The 13,253-nt window shown below is 43.0% G+C and overlaps 4 protein-coding genes across 10 annotated transcripts in view; 3 read left to right on the top strand and 1 right to left on the bottom strand.

Annotated features, from left to right (window-relative positions):
* Nucleotides 1–3,943, top strand: part of LOC6735651 — a 52,520-nt gene extending 48,577 nt beyond the window's left edge. For all 6 annotated transcript variants that reach the window (XM_039291510.2, XM_039291511.2, XM_039291507.2 and 3 more), the window contains exon 9: nucleotides 1,159–3,943. In XM_039291510.2, coding sequence (XP_039147444.1) covers nucleotides 1,159–2,725 — 1,567 coding nt within the window. In that variant the 3' untranslated portion in view covers nucleotides 2,726–3,943. The remainder of the gene's footprint in view (nucleotides 1–1,158) is intronic.
* Nucleotides 3,944–4,083: 140 nt separating this feature from the next.
* Nucleotides 4,084–5,591, top strand: LOC6735650. 2 transcript variants are annotated; one of them, XM_016181403.3, is made up of 3 exons: nucleotides 4,084–4,255; nucleotides 4,326–4,565; nucleotides 4,621–5,591. In XM_016181403.3, exons 2-3 carry the CDS (start codon nucleotides 4,364–4,366, stop codon nucleotides 5,244–5,246), a joined length of 828 nt encoding a protein of 275 aa, XP_016029006.1. In that variant the 5' UTR covers nucleotides 4,084–4,255; nucleotides 4,326–4,363; the 3' UTR covers nucleotides 5,247–5,591. The 2 variants fall into 2 exon arrangements, with proteins under 2 accessions (XP_016029006.1, XP_044778349.1); XM_044922414.1 differs by having other exon boundaries at nucleotides 4,084–4,565; nucleotides 4,621–5,590.
* Nucleotides 5,592–10,222: 4,631 nt separating this feature from the next.
* Nucleotides 10,223–11,583, bottom strand: LOC6735649 (putative gustatory receptor 58a). Its single transcript, XM_016168717.3, has 2 exons — nucleotides 10,440–11,583; nucleotides 10,223–10,390 (listed from the first exon to the last, which is right to left on the bottom strand). Exons 1-2 carry the CDS (start codon nucleotides 11,457–11,459, stop codon nucleotides 10,223–10,225), a joined length of 1,188 nt encoding a protein of 395 aa, XP_016029005.1. The 5' UTR covers nucleotides 11,460–11,583.
* Nucleotides 11,564–12,927, top strand: LOC6735648 (putative gustatory receptor 58b). The gene is made up of 2 exons (XM_002082530.3): nucleotides 11,564–12,660; nucleotides 12,715–12,927. The coding sequence occupies exons 1-2, from the start codon at nucleotides 11,647–11,649 to the stop codon at nucleotides 12,925–12,927; spliced, it is 1,227 nt and encodes a 408-aa protein (XP_002082566.1). The 5' UTR covers nucleotides 11,564–11,646.
* Nucleotides 12,928–13,253: the final 326 nt, after the last annotated feature.

Genomic DNA, 13,253 nt, shown 5'->3' with positions numbered 1-13,253 from the left:
AAAAGCGCCGAGAAGAAGCCGGGGGTTATGGGGATATAGTTGGGTAGAAAAAATAGTAACTCTGCTCCATTATGAATAGTGAGGGGCGAGACTCACGGGCATAAAAAACAAGAGCGAAACCAAATGAAATTTGTGCCACACTGCTGCCTGCCAGCGACGCAGATTAGGGGGCGTGGCTGGCGCCTACCGCCCTGCGCCCTTCCTTCAAACTGCTGATGATGGTGATTTTTCTCGGCCCCCAAATCCCCCCTATTCGTGGCACTTTTTCCCAACTTTGTGTGAGTTAATAAAATGTTGTATTATGTCATATTTTCGGATAGAGCCAAATGTAATTGCATAGAATGTATTCACCGACTCTGAATGGCAGTTATATAAAAGGATATACGCAAATCCTAAACAGTAGTCGGGTTATAGAACCAGTCTGTGCACTTTGCCGAGTAAGTCACTGAGAGCGATGATTGAAAAATATGTGCAAAAGGATTACTTGAATCATTCGATTCCGGCTAAACTTAGCAGAATTCTATTGCAATTCATTATAGTTAAGGTATTTAAGGACATTCTCAACAAGAAGTGCACATGTACTGACGATTTCCAGTCGAACTTCGCTGAAAAGCCCTTTTGATCTAATAAATAAACAATGTCGCCTTGATCTTTTCATTTCCGCTGACCAAACTTGAGTTTCCACCCCGAAGACTGCAATCACATCAACTGGCAACGTAATGCAGGAAAACTGCAGAAAATTGGCCTTCCACATCAACTCCTTTCAAATATCCTTGGCGCTCGCCCATCGTTTTCGCCAGCCTGCCACAAATAGTTGTGGAATGCAATTTGATGGAGGCAGAAATGCAACTCACATCGCGACCCCAAAAACCCAAACGAGTCTACGTGTGTGCGATAGAGAGGGTCGCAGAGTAAGAGGGAGACCGCCAGATTTACCTGTTGGCAGGTGGAATTTATATTAAATTGTAGGGCGTAAGGACGCGGCCAGAATTGTGGTCTGGCAAAGTGCCAGCAGGGAAGTGAGGTGCTTGTACCATTATCGTGGGAACTGTAGCAATAAAAGGATGTCAGAAAAATCTTAACAAATTCGTCTATAGATTATATACGAACTAATTATAATTATACTAAAAGTAATATTTGATTTAACGTATTTTTCAGTTTCCGCATCAATCGAATCGAATCACCGATTTTGAAGTACGAAGGAGACTGTGGAGAATCCCTGACCATCTACGATTCCGACCATGCCGATCCAGCCAGGATTATCAAGACCTTCTGCGACACATTCTCGAGGCCCATGGAGAAGGTGGACTTCGTGAGCACCAGCCCCTCACTGTACGTGCAGTTCGACTCGAAGACGGGCAGCTATAGCGGCAGCTCACTGTACTACTGGGCGCACTACGATTTCTTCAACAATACTCGTTTTGGGGACCCAGTGCCAAACACCCTATGTGACGAGGTGATGTATGCCTGGAAGCATCCAGGTGGACGTCTTCGATCGCCCTTAAATTCACTGATTTTCAAGCGAACCGGCGGAAGCGACGTGCGCTGTCAATACAAATTTGTGACAGATCGAAGACTGTATGCCCGAGCCATAATCGAAGTGAATTCTGTTTCCTTCAAGGAACTTCCGTATAATAGTAACGCGTGCACTCGGTGTCACGAGGAGCGAGTGGATAAGCTGGTGATCTGGGAGGAGCGGGATAAGTATCAGAATAACCTGGCCTGCTTTTGCGACAACATACCCCGAGCGGTTAGAGTTATATCCTCGGCAGATCAAATGAATCTGGAAATGATTGTGCAGGGCCAGCATGCCATTACCTCGTACTTCAAGAACCCGAATCCTCTCTTCGAAGCTACTTATGAGTTTGCCCATGGTCCCTTGTGCGGTCCCATAACCCTCGGACCCTCGCCAGATGGCGAACTGGTATTCCCCTACAAGAAGGCTTTGGCCATGGTATCGGGACCCATGGCACCGCCAGAGCATCATTACCGCCGAGAGAAGTGCATTTGGGAACTGAAAGTGGCCGCCCAGCGGGATCTTTGGCTTAACTTGGAGAAAGCTCGCTTTGCAGATCGGAGCTGCGATAGTGCCAAGATCGAGGTCTATTTGGCGGGACGTCTGGAACCCCGATTTGTGGTTTGTCCCGAAAATATATCCCTAGCCAGGGATTTGCCTATCCTCACCACAGCGGAGTTGGGAGCCACCGGTGCCGATCAGGAACCCCTGCCCGTGCTCATCCAGTATACGGGTGATGGTCAACCAGGCCGAAACATTTTCCGACTGGTTTGGACGGAACTCTTCCACCTGCCACGCAATCCGGATGGCAGTCTGGCTGCCTCCCTCCTTCAGGATGGCGGCTGTGATTTCCGATGTCCTGGAGACACTGAAGTCTGCATTCCGAAGCACTTACTATGCAATGGAATACCAAATTGCCCAAATGTGACGCATACTTCGACGTTGTCCCAACTCACACGACATATTGAGTGGAATTTGGAGCAACTGGGATTACTCCACCATGCTGGCGACTACCAGCAGTTGGTGCTGCATGATGAATCCCCCGAGATCTGCCTGAAACGCGATCTCAGTGAGTTGCCATACGGAAAGTTATCCTTGATAGCCCTTGGACTGTGCCTCATGTTCGCACTGCTTTTCGCGATTCTAAGAAGGATGTGCAGAAGCTCGTCCCTACACCAAGGAAGGCATCATCTGCAAGAGGATTACTAAGCACCTAAACCACAAGAGTTCTGTGAACCTTTTTTTCTAATTTATTTGATCAATACATAGATATTGCCAAGCTGATAATCCTGGGTTTTGTTAAATTCTTAAAACTGGCATTCTCGCCATAATAATTATTTATATTACAATTTAATTATTTTGAAGAATTCAACCATTTACGATATGTTACTACCCTAATAACTGTATGGTTTTTTTTAATGCATTGCATATAGGATCCCCCTTACAAGTATTTATGTAGCTCTGACTAGTGGAGTCTATAACTTTCGCTCTACGTGACATATAAAGAATATTAATTGCAAATAATTGTACGATAAAAACTATTAAAGCCCTCAAACATATAAATGTTTAAAAAACACACTCACACCATGGAAAGAACTTAAACTGCCCTGAATAAATTAATTAAAACAAAAAATTGTCACGTGATAATTGTTGAAAAAAGCGAAATACTTTAAAAGCGTAAAGAAACTAGATTTTAATTAAGGTAGACAGGTAAAATGACAAAAACAAAATAAAGTCGAAACGAAAGCAAACATTTAATTCAAAGTAAAAGAATAATTAAAATAAACAATTGTTGGTGGTTTTTATTAGTTATTATACCGATAAAATACAATATGAATATATTGTACTATTGTTGGCAAATTGTCAACCGAAACATACATATATATACATGCATATGTATATATGTACGATATACATAATATAGGGTATATTTTTTGCACATAGATTTACCTAGTCCATAATTGAACGAAGAACTTCCCCCATGAATTCCACAAATTGTGGCAGAAATTTTAGAACGAGGAAACAAAAACCGATAATTCCCAGAGAAATTGTAAATTGAAACCAAAAATGCTTCTAGCATATAAGTCTATATAGAAATGGAATCGGATGAAAAAAGTGGCATTGCGGATTGCAAAATCGAAGTCTTGTTCACATCCCCCATTGATAAATTGTTGACAGTAAACTCCTCACTGAAACCTAAAGGCTCCTTGAAATTCTGCACCTCTAAGGTACAGCTGTCCCCAAACCGCAAGACGAGTGTAAAAACCCCAAAGAAAGATATAAACAGGAATGCCCCAGAAGAAAATGAAAATCAATGCCCTTAAAGAAATTAAAATAAATTGGAAACTAGGACACATATTTTAGTGTACGTCAGAATTAAATGTAAAAATAAAAGAACGAAAACGAATAAACTGAAAAATTGAAAAACCGTTGATTATGATTTTAGGGTTCTGCTCCATTTGCCCAAGTTGGCATCCCCCAAAAACGACGAAATGCAGCTCTGCGTGAAAAGGATTGCCGAAGAAAGAGAATGGGAGGCAAAGGAGAAAGCAAATGTCATCGAAAGGGAAAGACGAAGACGAAGACGGCCTGTGAAACGCGAAGAAAATCCACCTCATCGGCGCTTTAAATGTCAGCTGGCCCAAAGGCAAAAGTCCCGGACCTCTCAAAGCCTGTCAAACAAATCATCGTGTCGAGCTGAGCAGAACGTCCGGAATACGGCAACGCGAGTGAAATTGTGTAAATCTCTAGACCCAAAAACCAACCGAAAGTTCTTCACTGCTCTATTCTCGCTTCTTTGCTTGGTTAGGATACCCGAATATCTATATTGACTCTAGTGACTCTAGAATGGAAAGATTTGGTATTCCGCGTGGTAAGCGTCCCCGAGTACAAGTTTCATTGGACGACAAGGAGCGAGCCATAGCCCGAATCCGGGGTGGTGAAACCAAGGCCGGAATATCCCGCGAATTGGGTGTTCCGGAGTCCACGGTTCGCGGTTGGGTGAAACGAGCAGAGCAGCGGATGGCCCGAGACACAGTTAGCCAAACGGGTGAGTGCCGCATGGGATAATCCTGAACTATACCTATAGCATCATTACCAAACAGGTTCTGCCAACTATCCCTCAATCCTGGCCATGACCCTGGCCAAACCGCAAGTAACCATCAGCACAAAATCGTCGGCATCGTCTGTGATTTCCAAATCATCATACTCATCGCCACCGCTGGATTTGAAACCCCTGAAACGGCCGCAGAAACGAAACATTAATGGTCATCCGGTAACACGCTCCCAGGATGCAGTCGAGGATTCAGCAGCTACATCCATCCCCATCCCCGTTCCTATTCCGATGCCCCTTCCTGTGCCGCCAATGGTTTCGCCTGACAGTGAGCAACAGATGAGCGCTTGGTTGCATATATTCAATGCTGGAATTCTGAACTTCACTCTGATTGCCTCCGCTGCAGTGCTTCAGGCTCGCTCGCGTGGTTTGTCGGATCGCCTGCCGTTGTGGGAAATTATCACGGATTTTGTTGATGAAGCCGAACGTAATGTGAATGCAAACGGGGGTCGGTACCTCGAGGGACAGCCGGCGACAGGACACGCGAGTTCCAGGCAACGCCCAGTGCGAGTGCCCACGAAGGGAAATTCGTATCGCAGGAACTTCAAGGCAGCACCGGCTCATATTACCGCCGAAGATGACGAAGACTCCTACACGGACGCCGATGTGCCACACTGATCTTACATGGAATGCTCTGGGAGCGCACTCTCTGGACAAGAAGGATTAGAAGAGACTATTAGCAAATACATAAGATATTGTTACTTTTTTAAAATGAGAATAAATACTCTCAGCATGAAAGTATTCCAGATAAACAAACAGTGTAGCGTAAAGTTATTTTACAAATTATGCGATGAAATGCGATTTGAACACTGCCAAATCCTATTAGAGCTCCATCAAAATATTCGCTATTAAACGCATTTTTTTTTAATCAGATCAAAAGCTGTGTCAAAGGAATTCGCTGGTCAAATCCCTCGAGCGGTTTCCAACTCCACAAAGTTAACACCCACGCCAAGTTGCTCTATGGATTGGTGGTCGAACCGAAAAGTTTACCTCAATGGCCTTATCGATATATGCAAATAAAACGAAATGCCAGTTGCTGTCAGTGGGATTATGTTGTTTAAAGCAAATAATTGCATTTTAATTAGCAGCGAAATAAGTGCGATAATTGGCCTTCAGCCGGTGAGACTGGAATCGGATTTCTGGCCGGGAACCGAATAGGTGGCATGAGTGTGGGTCTGGCTGTGGCAGCGTAGTGTATGAATCAGATGCGGCTGGCTTTATTAACCATATTATTATTTCATTTCGGTGCGTGTCATGCAAATTTCTGCGTTTCAGCCGCTTTGCCTTTGTTGCTGGCTGTTGCTGGTTCGCCTGCCTTTTGGCCGAGTCACGTAATTAAGCGGTTTTATTTGCGGCTTTGCCGCACATTAATTGGTCATGTTAAATGTAAAATTTCATTTGCGCAAAAAAAAAAAAAAAACGAAACGTTTCCATTAATGAAATATATTTAATTTTTTCCTGCTTGTGTCGCCATATTTCAGCATTTATGAAAATGATTTTGAAGTGGATTATTGGTTAACTCGACTGGAAACTCTTAGTTTTGTTTTGCCAGTTTGGCTGTCGAGCCATGTGGCTTGCTTTCCTGTATTTAATTTTTTCGTTTTAGCTGTTTTGCGCATTTATCATTGACAGGAACAATTAGAGTGTTGTGACAAGGGCAATTGAAATAGTTGTCTACGCACAAAAGAGTTGTTCAGTTAGACAGAGATGTTTTTGTCCACTGATTCCAGTTTATTGCCTGTGCACAATGAAATTATGATGAGACTTAATATTTAAAGTTATATTCCAGTTAAATGTGCCGCTTTAATGTAGCCACCCACTCGCAGGGCAGGCTTTTCCATTCACCTTTCACACAGCTCCATTAACTTGGCTAACATCCTGGCCATGGCAAATACCACCCACAATCAGAACCGCAGCAAACGGGCCAAGCTAAGCCAGTGGAAATGGCCAAGAAAAGGCCTCGCGATTATCCGCACAGTTCATCGACGAGGGCGAGAGTGGCTTTAACATAAACTTTTTCCATTTTCCTTGCTGGCCATAAAAAATATGGATAAGGGACAGGCCGTGGCCTCCATGTTAGACGGAGAATTGGGCGCCAGAGCCTTTTCCGGATTTCTTTTGCGATTTTCCCAATCATTTTCGGCATTTTAATGCATGGCAGGGCGGAAAAGCCTACAAGGCAAAGTCGAAGGCTCTCCTGCAAACGTGTATCAAAGTTGATTATCGTGGAATATTTTTCAGCATGGATTGAGCAAGAGATTTGTGCTTGTGGCCTGACCTGATTTGCGGCCCAAATCCTAAGCCCTGGGATTTGCGCCTAGATTGGCCCTCGCCTCGCTCGCACCTGCTGCTGTTTGCGCTCCAACTTTGATGATGAACTTGTTGAGGAAAAGTTGGCCAGTTTTCGTTGGTCGGAAAATGCAACTTTAATGGCCACGAAAACAATAAACGCTTAATGGAACACGACGGCCAAAGATGCGGCGTTCGCAAGGTGCTAGAAATTGTGTGTTGAAACGGAAGCGGAAACGGAAATCATATGGCGCACGGCACTCGAACTCCCGCACACAGCTGCAGCTGCCATAAAGGTGCTTGGCTTTTATGTCCAGCCGGGGAAAGCGTGGAAAGTGCGAAGCTGCGAGGAAGAGCGGCGAACTTTCGCCCCCTGCACACAGACCCAAAATAAACGCATTAGGTTTTTGGAATTGGAATTGCGGTTGCAGCTGCTGGCAGAAGCCGAATGCCCAACAAGTCATAAATCAAACACGTTTAATTAAACTTTACGCACGCCATTCCCCACTCCCCTCCCTCCAGGACACCCCACGTCCTTCGCCACCGTCCACCCGCTCCCGCTAGTAGAAGAAACTTTTCGACTCCACACTAAGTAAAAATGCAATTAGAATTGCCAGAGGCCAAAACGACTCGAATGGAAAGCGCCGATCTGTGGAAACGGCCACGCCCCCCTGCTCGTTCCGCCCCTTTGACTTCTGGTCACGTGGCGGTACGTGCATAACGGTTACTTGCATTGGCGGAATTGTAAACTAGCCTCAAGTATCCCTAAAGTTGAAGTGCACTCGAAGGTGGTGCTATCACCTAAATCGGTGCAATTGCAACCAGCTGCTAACGGTTGGTGTGGGTACAAAAAATGAATGAAAAAATTTAGCAGTTTAAAATTTCTGTATTTTCATTTAAGATCTTACAAATGAAACATTTGGATGAAAAGAAAATGAAATGAAGATGGAAAGTGCGAAAGGGAGCACTTCCACTACATAGAGCCTTTGATTGGCTACTAACCAGAAGATCCACTAGTTTCTTTCTAAAAAGTGAGTAATAGGAATTGAAAATAGTCTTCTTTTAGCTTAATAAAGGTTTTGTATTGTATTTTAAGAAATCCACTCATGTAATGAGCGATTCCTATTTGCAACAATATTCTGCTTCCACTTAATTTTGTATATTCCAAAAGAAAGCCACAACTTGTTAAAAGCCGCACAAATGCACTGGCAGAAACTGTGAATAATGTGGCAAACTGTGTGCTAGCCACCTCTGCCTTGCAGTTATCATTCGGCACTCAGACCACACTACACACCACCCACTTTAACAACCAAACCACCCAACCACCCAACCGACCAACCGCCCACCGCCTGTCATTGCGAAGGAAATCACGCAATAAACTAGCGGCGAAAACAAAACTTTAACTACTTTTTCCGCTGGCCGCAGAAACTCAGTGGGAAAACTTTTTTGAAACAATACAATTTATATTTATGCGCAGAGGCGACGGCGATGACAAAGAGGGTTTCGGTTGGAAAATGGTCGGAAAAGGGGGGCTGTGTTTGCGACTGACCCAGAAAATGGGCGGCTAAAGAAATGCTGGCCAGGATTCTGGCAAAGAGCAAGGAACCGAGCCGAGGCAGCTGAGTTTATTTTAAGTGTTGAAAATAACTTGACCCACATTTGTGTGGTTCCCCCATTCTGGACTCGCCCACCCGCTTTTCCGTGTGTTGATAACTGTTTTTCCGACCTCCAAATTCCCCGCAAACTCCTCGGAAAACTTGTCCATGTCCATTCAGAGGGCTCAATGTTGAACGAAGCTTAGTCCGAAACTATTGCCAAAACTTTATAACAAATTAATTGCATTTTAAGGGCATGCAAGAACCAGGGATGCACGAAATATTCAAATTTCCATTCGACTCACTGGACTGTGAGGAAAATTACTAGACTGGCCCATTTCAGTTGGATTTGACCACGACTAAATGGAAGCAGAATAACAATCTAGTAACTATAGAGTTTCACAGTCGTTGTTTAGCAAAGAGGTATTTGTTTACCCAAACCAAATAGACGTTATTATAATGTAAATTAGATCATTTTAAAAGAGGAAAGCACTGAAGGGAAACCTTTTTACTTGCAATGTAATTCCTTTTCTTGACTCGTGGTCATAATTTTCTGTTTACCCAACAGAGGAGGCAATCTGGACGGTTTGCCAAATAAACTTATACAATTTGCTAATTAGTTATCAAAAGAAATCGTGTTTGCTCTCCTTTTGTGGTTCAGGCCATGTCACAGTCCCAATCCCAGGCACCGTTTGCAATCGATACACAGACCTTGGCCAATTAACCCCTTGCCGTCCCATCTAGAACTAGTTAGGAGGCAAAAACAATGCAGTCGGAGGATGGAGGATGAAGGAATGGCAGAGGAATGATGAAGTGGGAGCTCATAATGACCCGAAATCCTTTCAACCCAAATGGAAATTCCCCAGTCGTGCGTATAATTGGAATTAATACAAAAAGCCGTCGAGGAATATCGAACCACACGGGTAGAAAGGAACAATCGCAATTGGGCCAATCGGATAGTATTGTGCCCCACAGGCCAGACTTAATGACCAAATCCAGCCCGGGGGCCTGACTTCCTGAGAGCTTGATTAAATTTGATTTGTTAGCCTACAAAGAGGTTTTGCTACATGCGGCTTAATGCACTGAGAAACAAAATATTCCGAGACTCAATGATTAGTCTGATAAACTACTATAAGTTTTTTTTTGAAACTCATAATTTCATTGCAGAAAGGAGGAGACAAACTGAAAAGCAATTAATCGGTACATTTCTTTACAACTATCGTATGGCTCCACAAATACTTTCTCTCAGTGTACACATATGGTGCTATTTGATGTACATATGTACATTTATTGAAATGATTTGTTTCCTAATTTGATCCTGCTTCTGGGCGTCAAAATATATTTTGATTTTTGACAATAAGAAGGATTTTGGCCAGCCAAATACATACACACCTAAGGAATTATGCTTACATATTTTATTAGGAGCTCGATAATTAAAGTTTACTGTGCACATTTTTGTTTATTGAAAATCGATCGAATTTCAACACACTATACGGTGAGTTTGGTGAGTTTGGAGGATCACTCCAAAGCACTGTTATCATCCGTTTAGGAACGGCTGGAAATATTTGTAAGAATTCATGCCTTAATATTTACATCAATTTAAAGAAGTAATTAAATAAAACACTGGCACCCTTAGAGTTTTTTTAACTTTTTAAATAGGTAATATTTGAATTAACCAGGTATCGTATTTTTCAAGCTTTAAGGTCACTTTTAATTTCTTTCTTCAACTTTATTTTTCAAATCAAATTGTATAAGCACCAAAACTTGAACCAGGACATAGAAAAAATAAGCCAAGCTCGTTTGTTTATCGAAAATGAATAGTCCACAGACCTTATAAGTGGACGGATGACAACGAAGGTGATCCGAGAAAAGTTCCAGCTAAAAATGTATGATGATTATTAAATATATTTTACTAGAAAAATGCTACCTGCAAGTGAAAGTCCCTTTTGACCAGCTCCAGATGACTGAATTCCCGCAGGAGGTCTCCCATTTTGAGGTCACTTCTCCGGGTCACGTCATCCACAACATTCATGAGCAAAACAGCACTCCAGTAATGAGAAATCACCACCCACTGTCCCAGGATTCTTGTGTAACTTGAGGTTTCTATGGATTCGTTGCCAAATTGCACTCCATGATATACCAGATTCACGTTTGTAACAAACATTTTCAGCAAAAGAAGGGCGATGGGTAAGTCAAAGGTTCGAAAAACTTCTCGGACTAATCGCTGATTTTCCGCACAAAGTTGAAAGAGCTTAGCCAATTTTCCTAGGGATCTATCGGCCTTGTTTTCTGACAAAGTTAAGGAGTTGCGCTCTTCATAATTGAGAAAGGAGCACAAGTCCTTGAGCGCTATTTGAAGCCTCTCACTTTGCCAGTGGAGAACGAACAGGATCACACATATTCCCGTCATCATAAAGACCACATATATAAACTGTGTAATATGGGCTACAATCATTGCAGTTTTACTAATTTTTTGTACTGAATCAATTCTAAACAAAATTAAAGCCCCCACAAGAATGCTGAGATTTGCGACGAGTAGCATCTGGAAAAGTACATTTCGAACTCTTTTCCGTAATGTAGAATACTTCTTAGAATGATTATCCAGTTTTTCGCACTTAAGGCAGTGAAGTAATAAGTTTTCACCCAAATCCAAGAGCCTTTTTCTTCTGAACCACATCAGGAGAACGCCCGAAAACATGGCCATAATACGGGTGATGTTGGTTAGATTAAAAGTCCATTTCAGGACTGGATTGCTGCTCATGTAGCTGTCATCGTACATGTAGTGTGGAAATGTGAAGGGCAGGACGGTCAGCAGACCGCCGTGCAGACAGGCCGTATAGATGAGGTACCATCTCAGCTTGTATCCCAGAAGAAACTGTCCTTTCTTCAGAGGAGCAGGCATCAGACCACAGACTATTCCATATATGTACATGAATTTCAACAGCATTTCGGACAACTGCTTTCGGCAAAGGACACCCGTCAACTGTTCTATGAAATCGATGGAAGCTCTGTTATCCTGCCGGAAATCGCAGAACCTGTCTGCTCATCGCAATTCCATCAGTAAGCTTTATATCCTAATTAGTTGTCAGCCGCGTTTAGTAAGTGGTCAGTTACCTGGCTGCCTTGACTGCAGCATGTTGCATCCGAAACTGGGTCGCGTGATGAACGTGGTCTACTACCATTCCGTTGTCTTCGCCCTAATGAGCACTACCCTAAGGATACGCTCCTGCAGGAAATGCCTACGCTTGGAGAAGGTCTCGCGAGCTTACACAATCTACAGCTTTTTTGTGGGCATATTCCTGTTTCTGAACTTGTACTTCATGGTGCCCCGGATCATGGAAGAGGGCTATATGAAGTACAACATAGTCCTGCAGTGGAACTTCTTTGTGACGCTCTTCCTTCGAGCCATCGCTGTGATGGGCTGCTATGGAACCCTGTGGCTAAAGCGCCACGAAATCATTCAGCTCTATAAATACTCGCTGATATATTGGAAGAGGTTCGGACACATAATGAAGGCCATTGTGGACAAGAAAGAACTCCTTGACCTACAAGCGTCCCTGGCCAGAATAATGGTCCGGAAAATAATATTGCTCTATAGCGCTTTTCTGTGCTCCACTGTGATGCAGTATCAATTGCTCAGTGTAATTAACCAACAGATTTTACTGGCTTTCTGTGCCCGGCTCACGCACTTTCTGCACTTATTGTGCGTGAAAATGGGTTTCTTCGGAGTACTGGTTCTACTGAATCATCAGTTCTTGGCAATCCATCTAGCCATAAACGCACTTCATGGTCGGAAAGCGCGAAAAAAATGGAAAACCTTGCGGTCCGTAGCCGCCATGCACCTGAAAACCCTTCGATTAGCCAGAAGGATCTTTGACATGTTTGACATCGCTAATGCCACGGTGTTTATCAACATGTTTATGACCGCAATTAATATCCTCTATCATGCCGTCCAGTACAGCAATAGCACCATCAAGTCAAATGGTTATGGCATCGTATTTGGCAACGGATTGATCGTTTTCAACTTCTGGGGCACACTGGCGCTAATGGAAATGCTGGACAGGGTGGTGACCTCCTGCAACAACACTGGTCAGCAACTAAGGCAACTTAGCGATCTACCGAAAGTGGGCTCAAAGATGCAAAGGGAGGTGAGTACTTAGCCTCAAACTAACTTAATATAAACTAAATAATATCCCATTTAGTTGGACGTTTTTACCATGCAGCTGAGGCGGAACCGATTGGTCTACAAAATATGCGGAATTGTGGAGCTGGACAAACCCGCCTGCCTTAATTATATTGGCTCCATTCTGAGCAACGTCATTATCCTCATGCAGTTCGATTTGAGACGGCAAAGACAACCCATCAAGGATCGTCAATACCTCATCCATTTGATCAAGAACAAAACAAGAATGTAAAGAAATCTTATAAATATTTATTTGGCTATCTACCTAAATGTTAACCATTTATAAACGGTTTGTTACCATGATATGATACACAAGCGTAAAGCAATCAAGCTTTCAGGACTTTACATCAAGCTAGAAAGCTTTCTCGGAACTTACAGGACTCTCAGCTATGAGAGTTTTATAGGACATAATTTTCGAATTTAAAGCTTGCTTTTGTTGTTTTATTTTATGGCGGATAATTTTAAGATGTCTCCAAAAGATTTTTGTTTTGGGGCCAGCTAGAAAGAAATATATAGATATGTGCCTCGTTTCCTATAAAGCTTAAATATATAATGTTT

This window comes from Drosophila simulans, chromosome 2R (assembly GCF_016746395.2).
Source record: "Drosophila simulans strain w501 chromosome 2R, Prin_Dsim_3.1, whole genome shotgun sequence".
Classification (NCBI taxonomy): domain Eukaryota; kingdom Metazoa; phylum Arthropoda; class Insecta; order Diptera; family Drosophilidae; genus Drosophila; species Drosophila simulans.
This window is presented reverse-complemented; position numbering and strand designations above follow the sequence as displayed.

Bases quoted from the DNA above. Each gene is read 5' to 3' on its own strand.
- LOC6735650 (XM_016181403.3), top strand. From the start codon at position 4,364: ATGGAAAGATTTGGTATTCCGCGTGGTAAGCGTCCCCGAGTACAAGTT. The intron at 4,566-4,620 runs GTGAGTGCCGCA...ATTACCAAACAG, and splicing joins AGACACAGTTAGCCAAACGG to GTTCTGCCAACTATCCCTCA.
- LOC6735649 (XM_016168717.3), bottom strand. From the start codon at position 11,459: ATGCTGTTGAAATTCATGTACATATATGGAATAGTCTGTGGTCTGATG. The intron at 10,391-10,439 runs GTAGCATTTTTC...ATACATTTTTAG, and splicing joins AAAGGGACTTTCACTTGCAG to CTGGAACTTTTCTCGGATCA.
- LOC6735648 (XM_002082530.3), top strand. From the start codon at position 11,647: ATGTTGCATCCGAAACTGGGTCGCGTGATGAACGTGGTCTACTACCAT. The intron at 12,661-12,714 runs GTGAGTACTTAG...TATCCCATTTAG, and splicing joins GCTCAAAGATGCAAAGGGAG to TTGGACGTTTTTACCATGCA.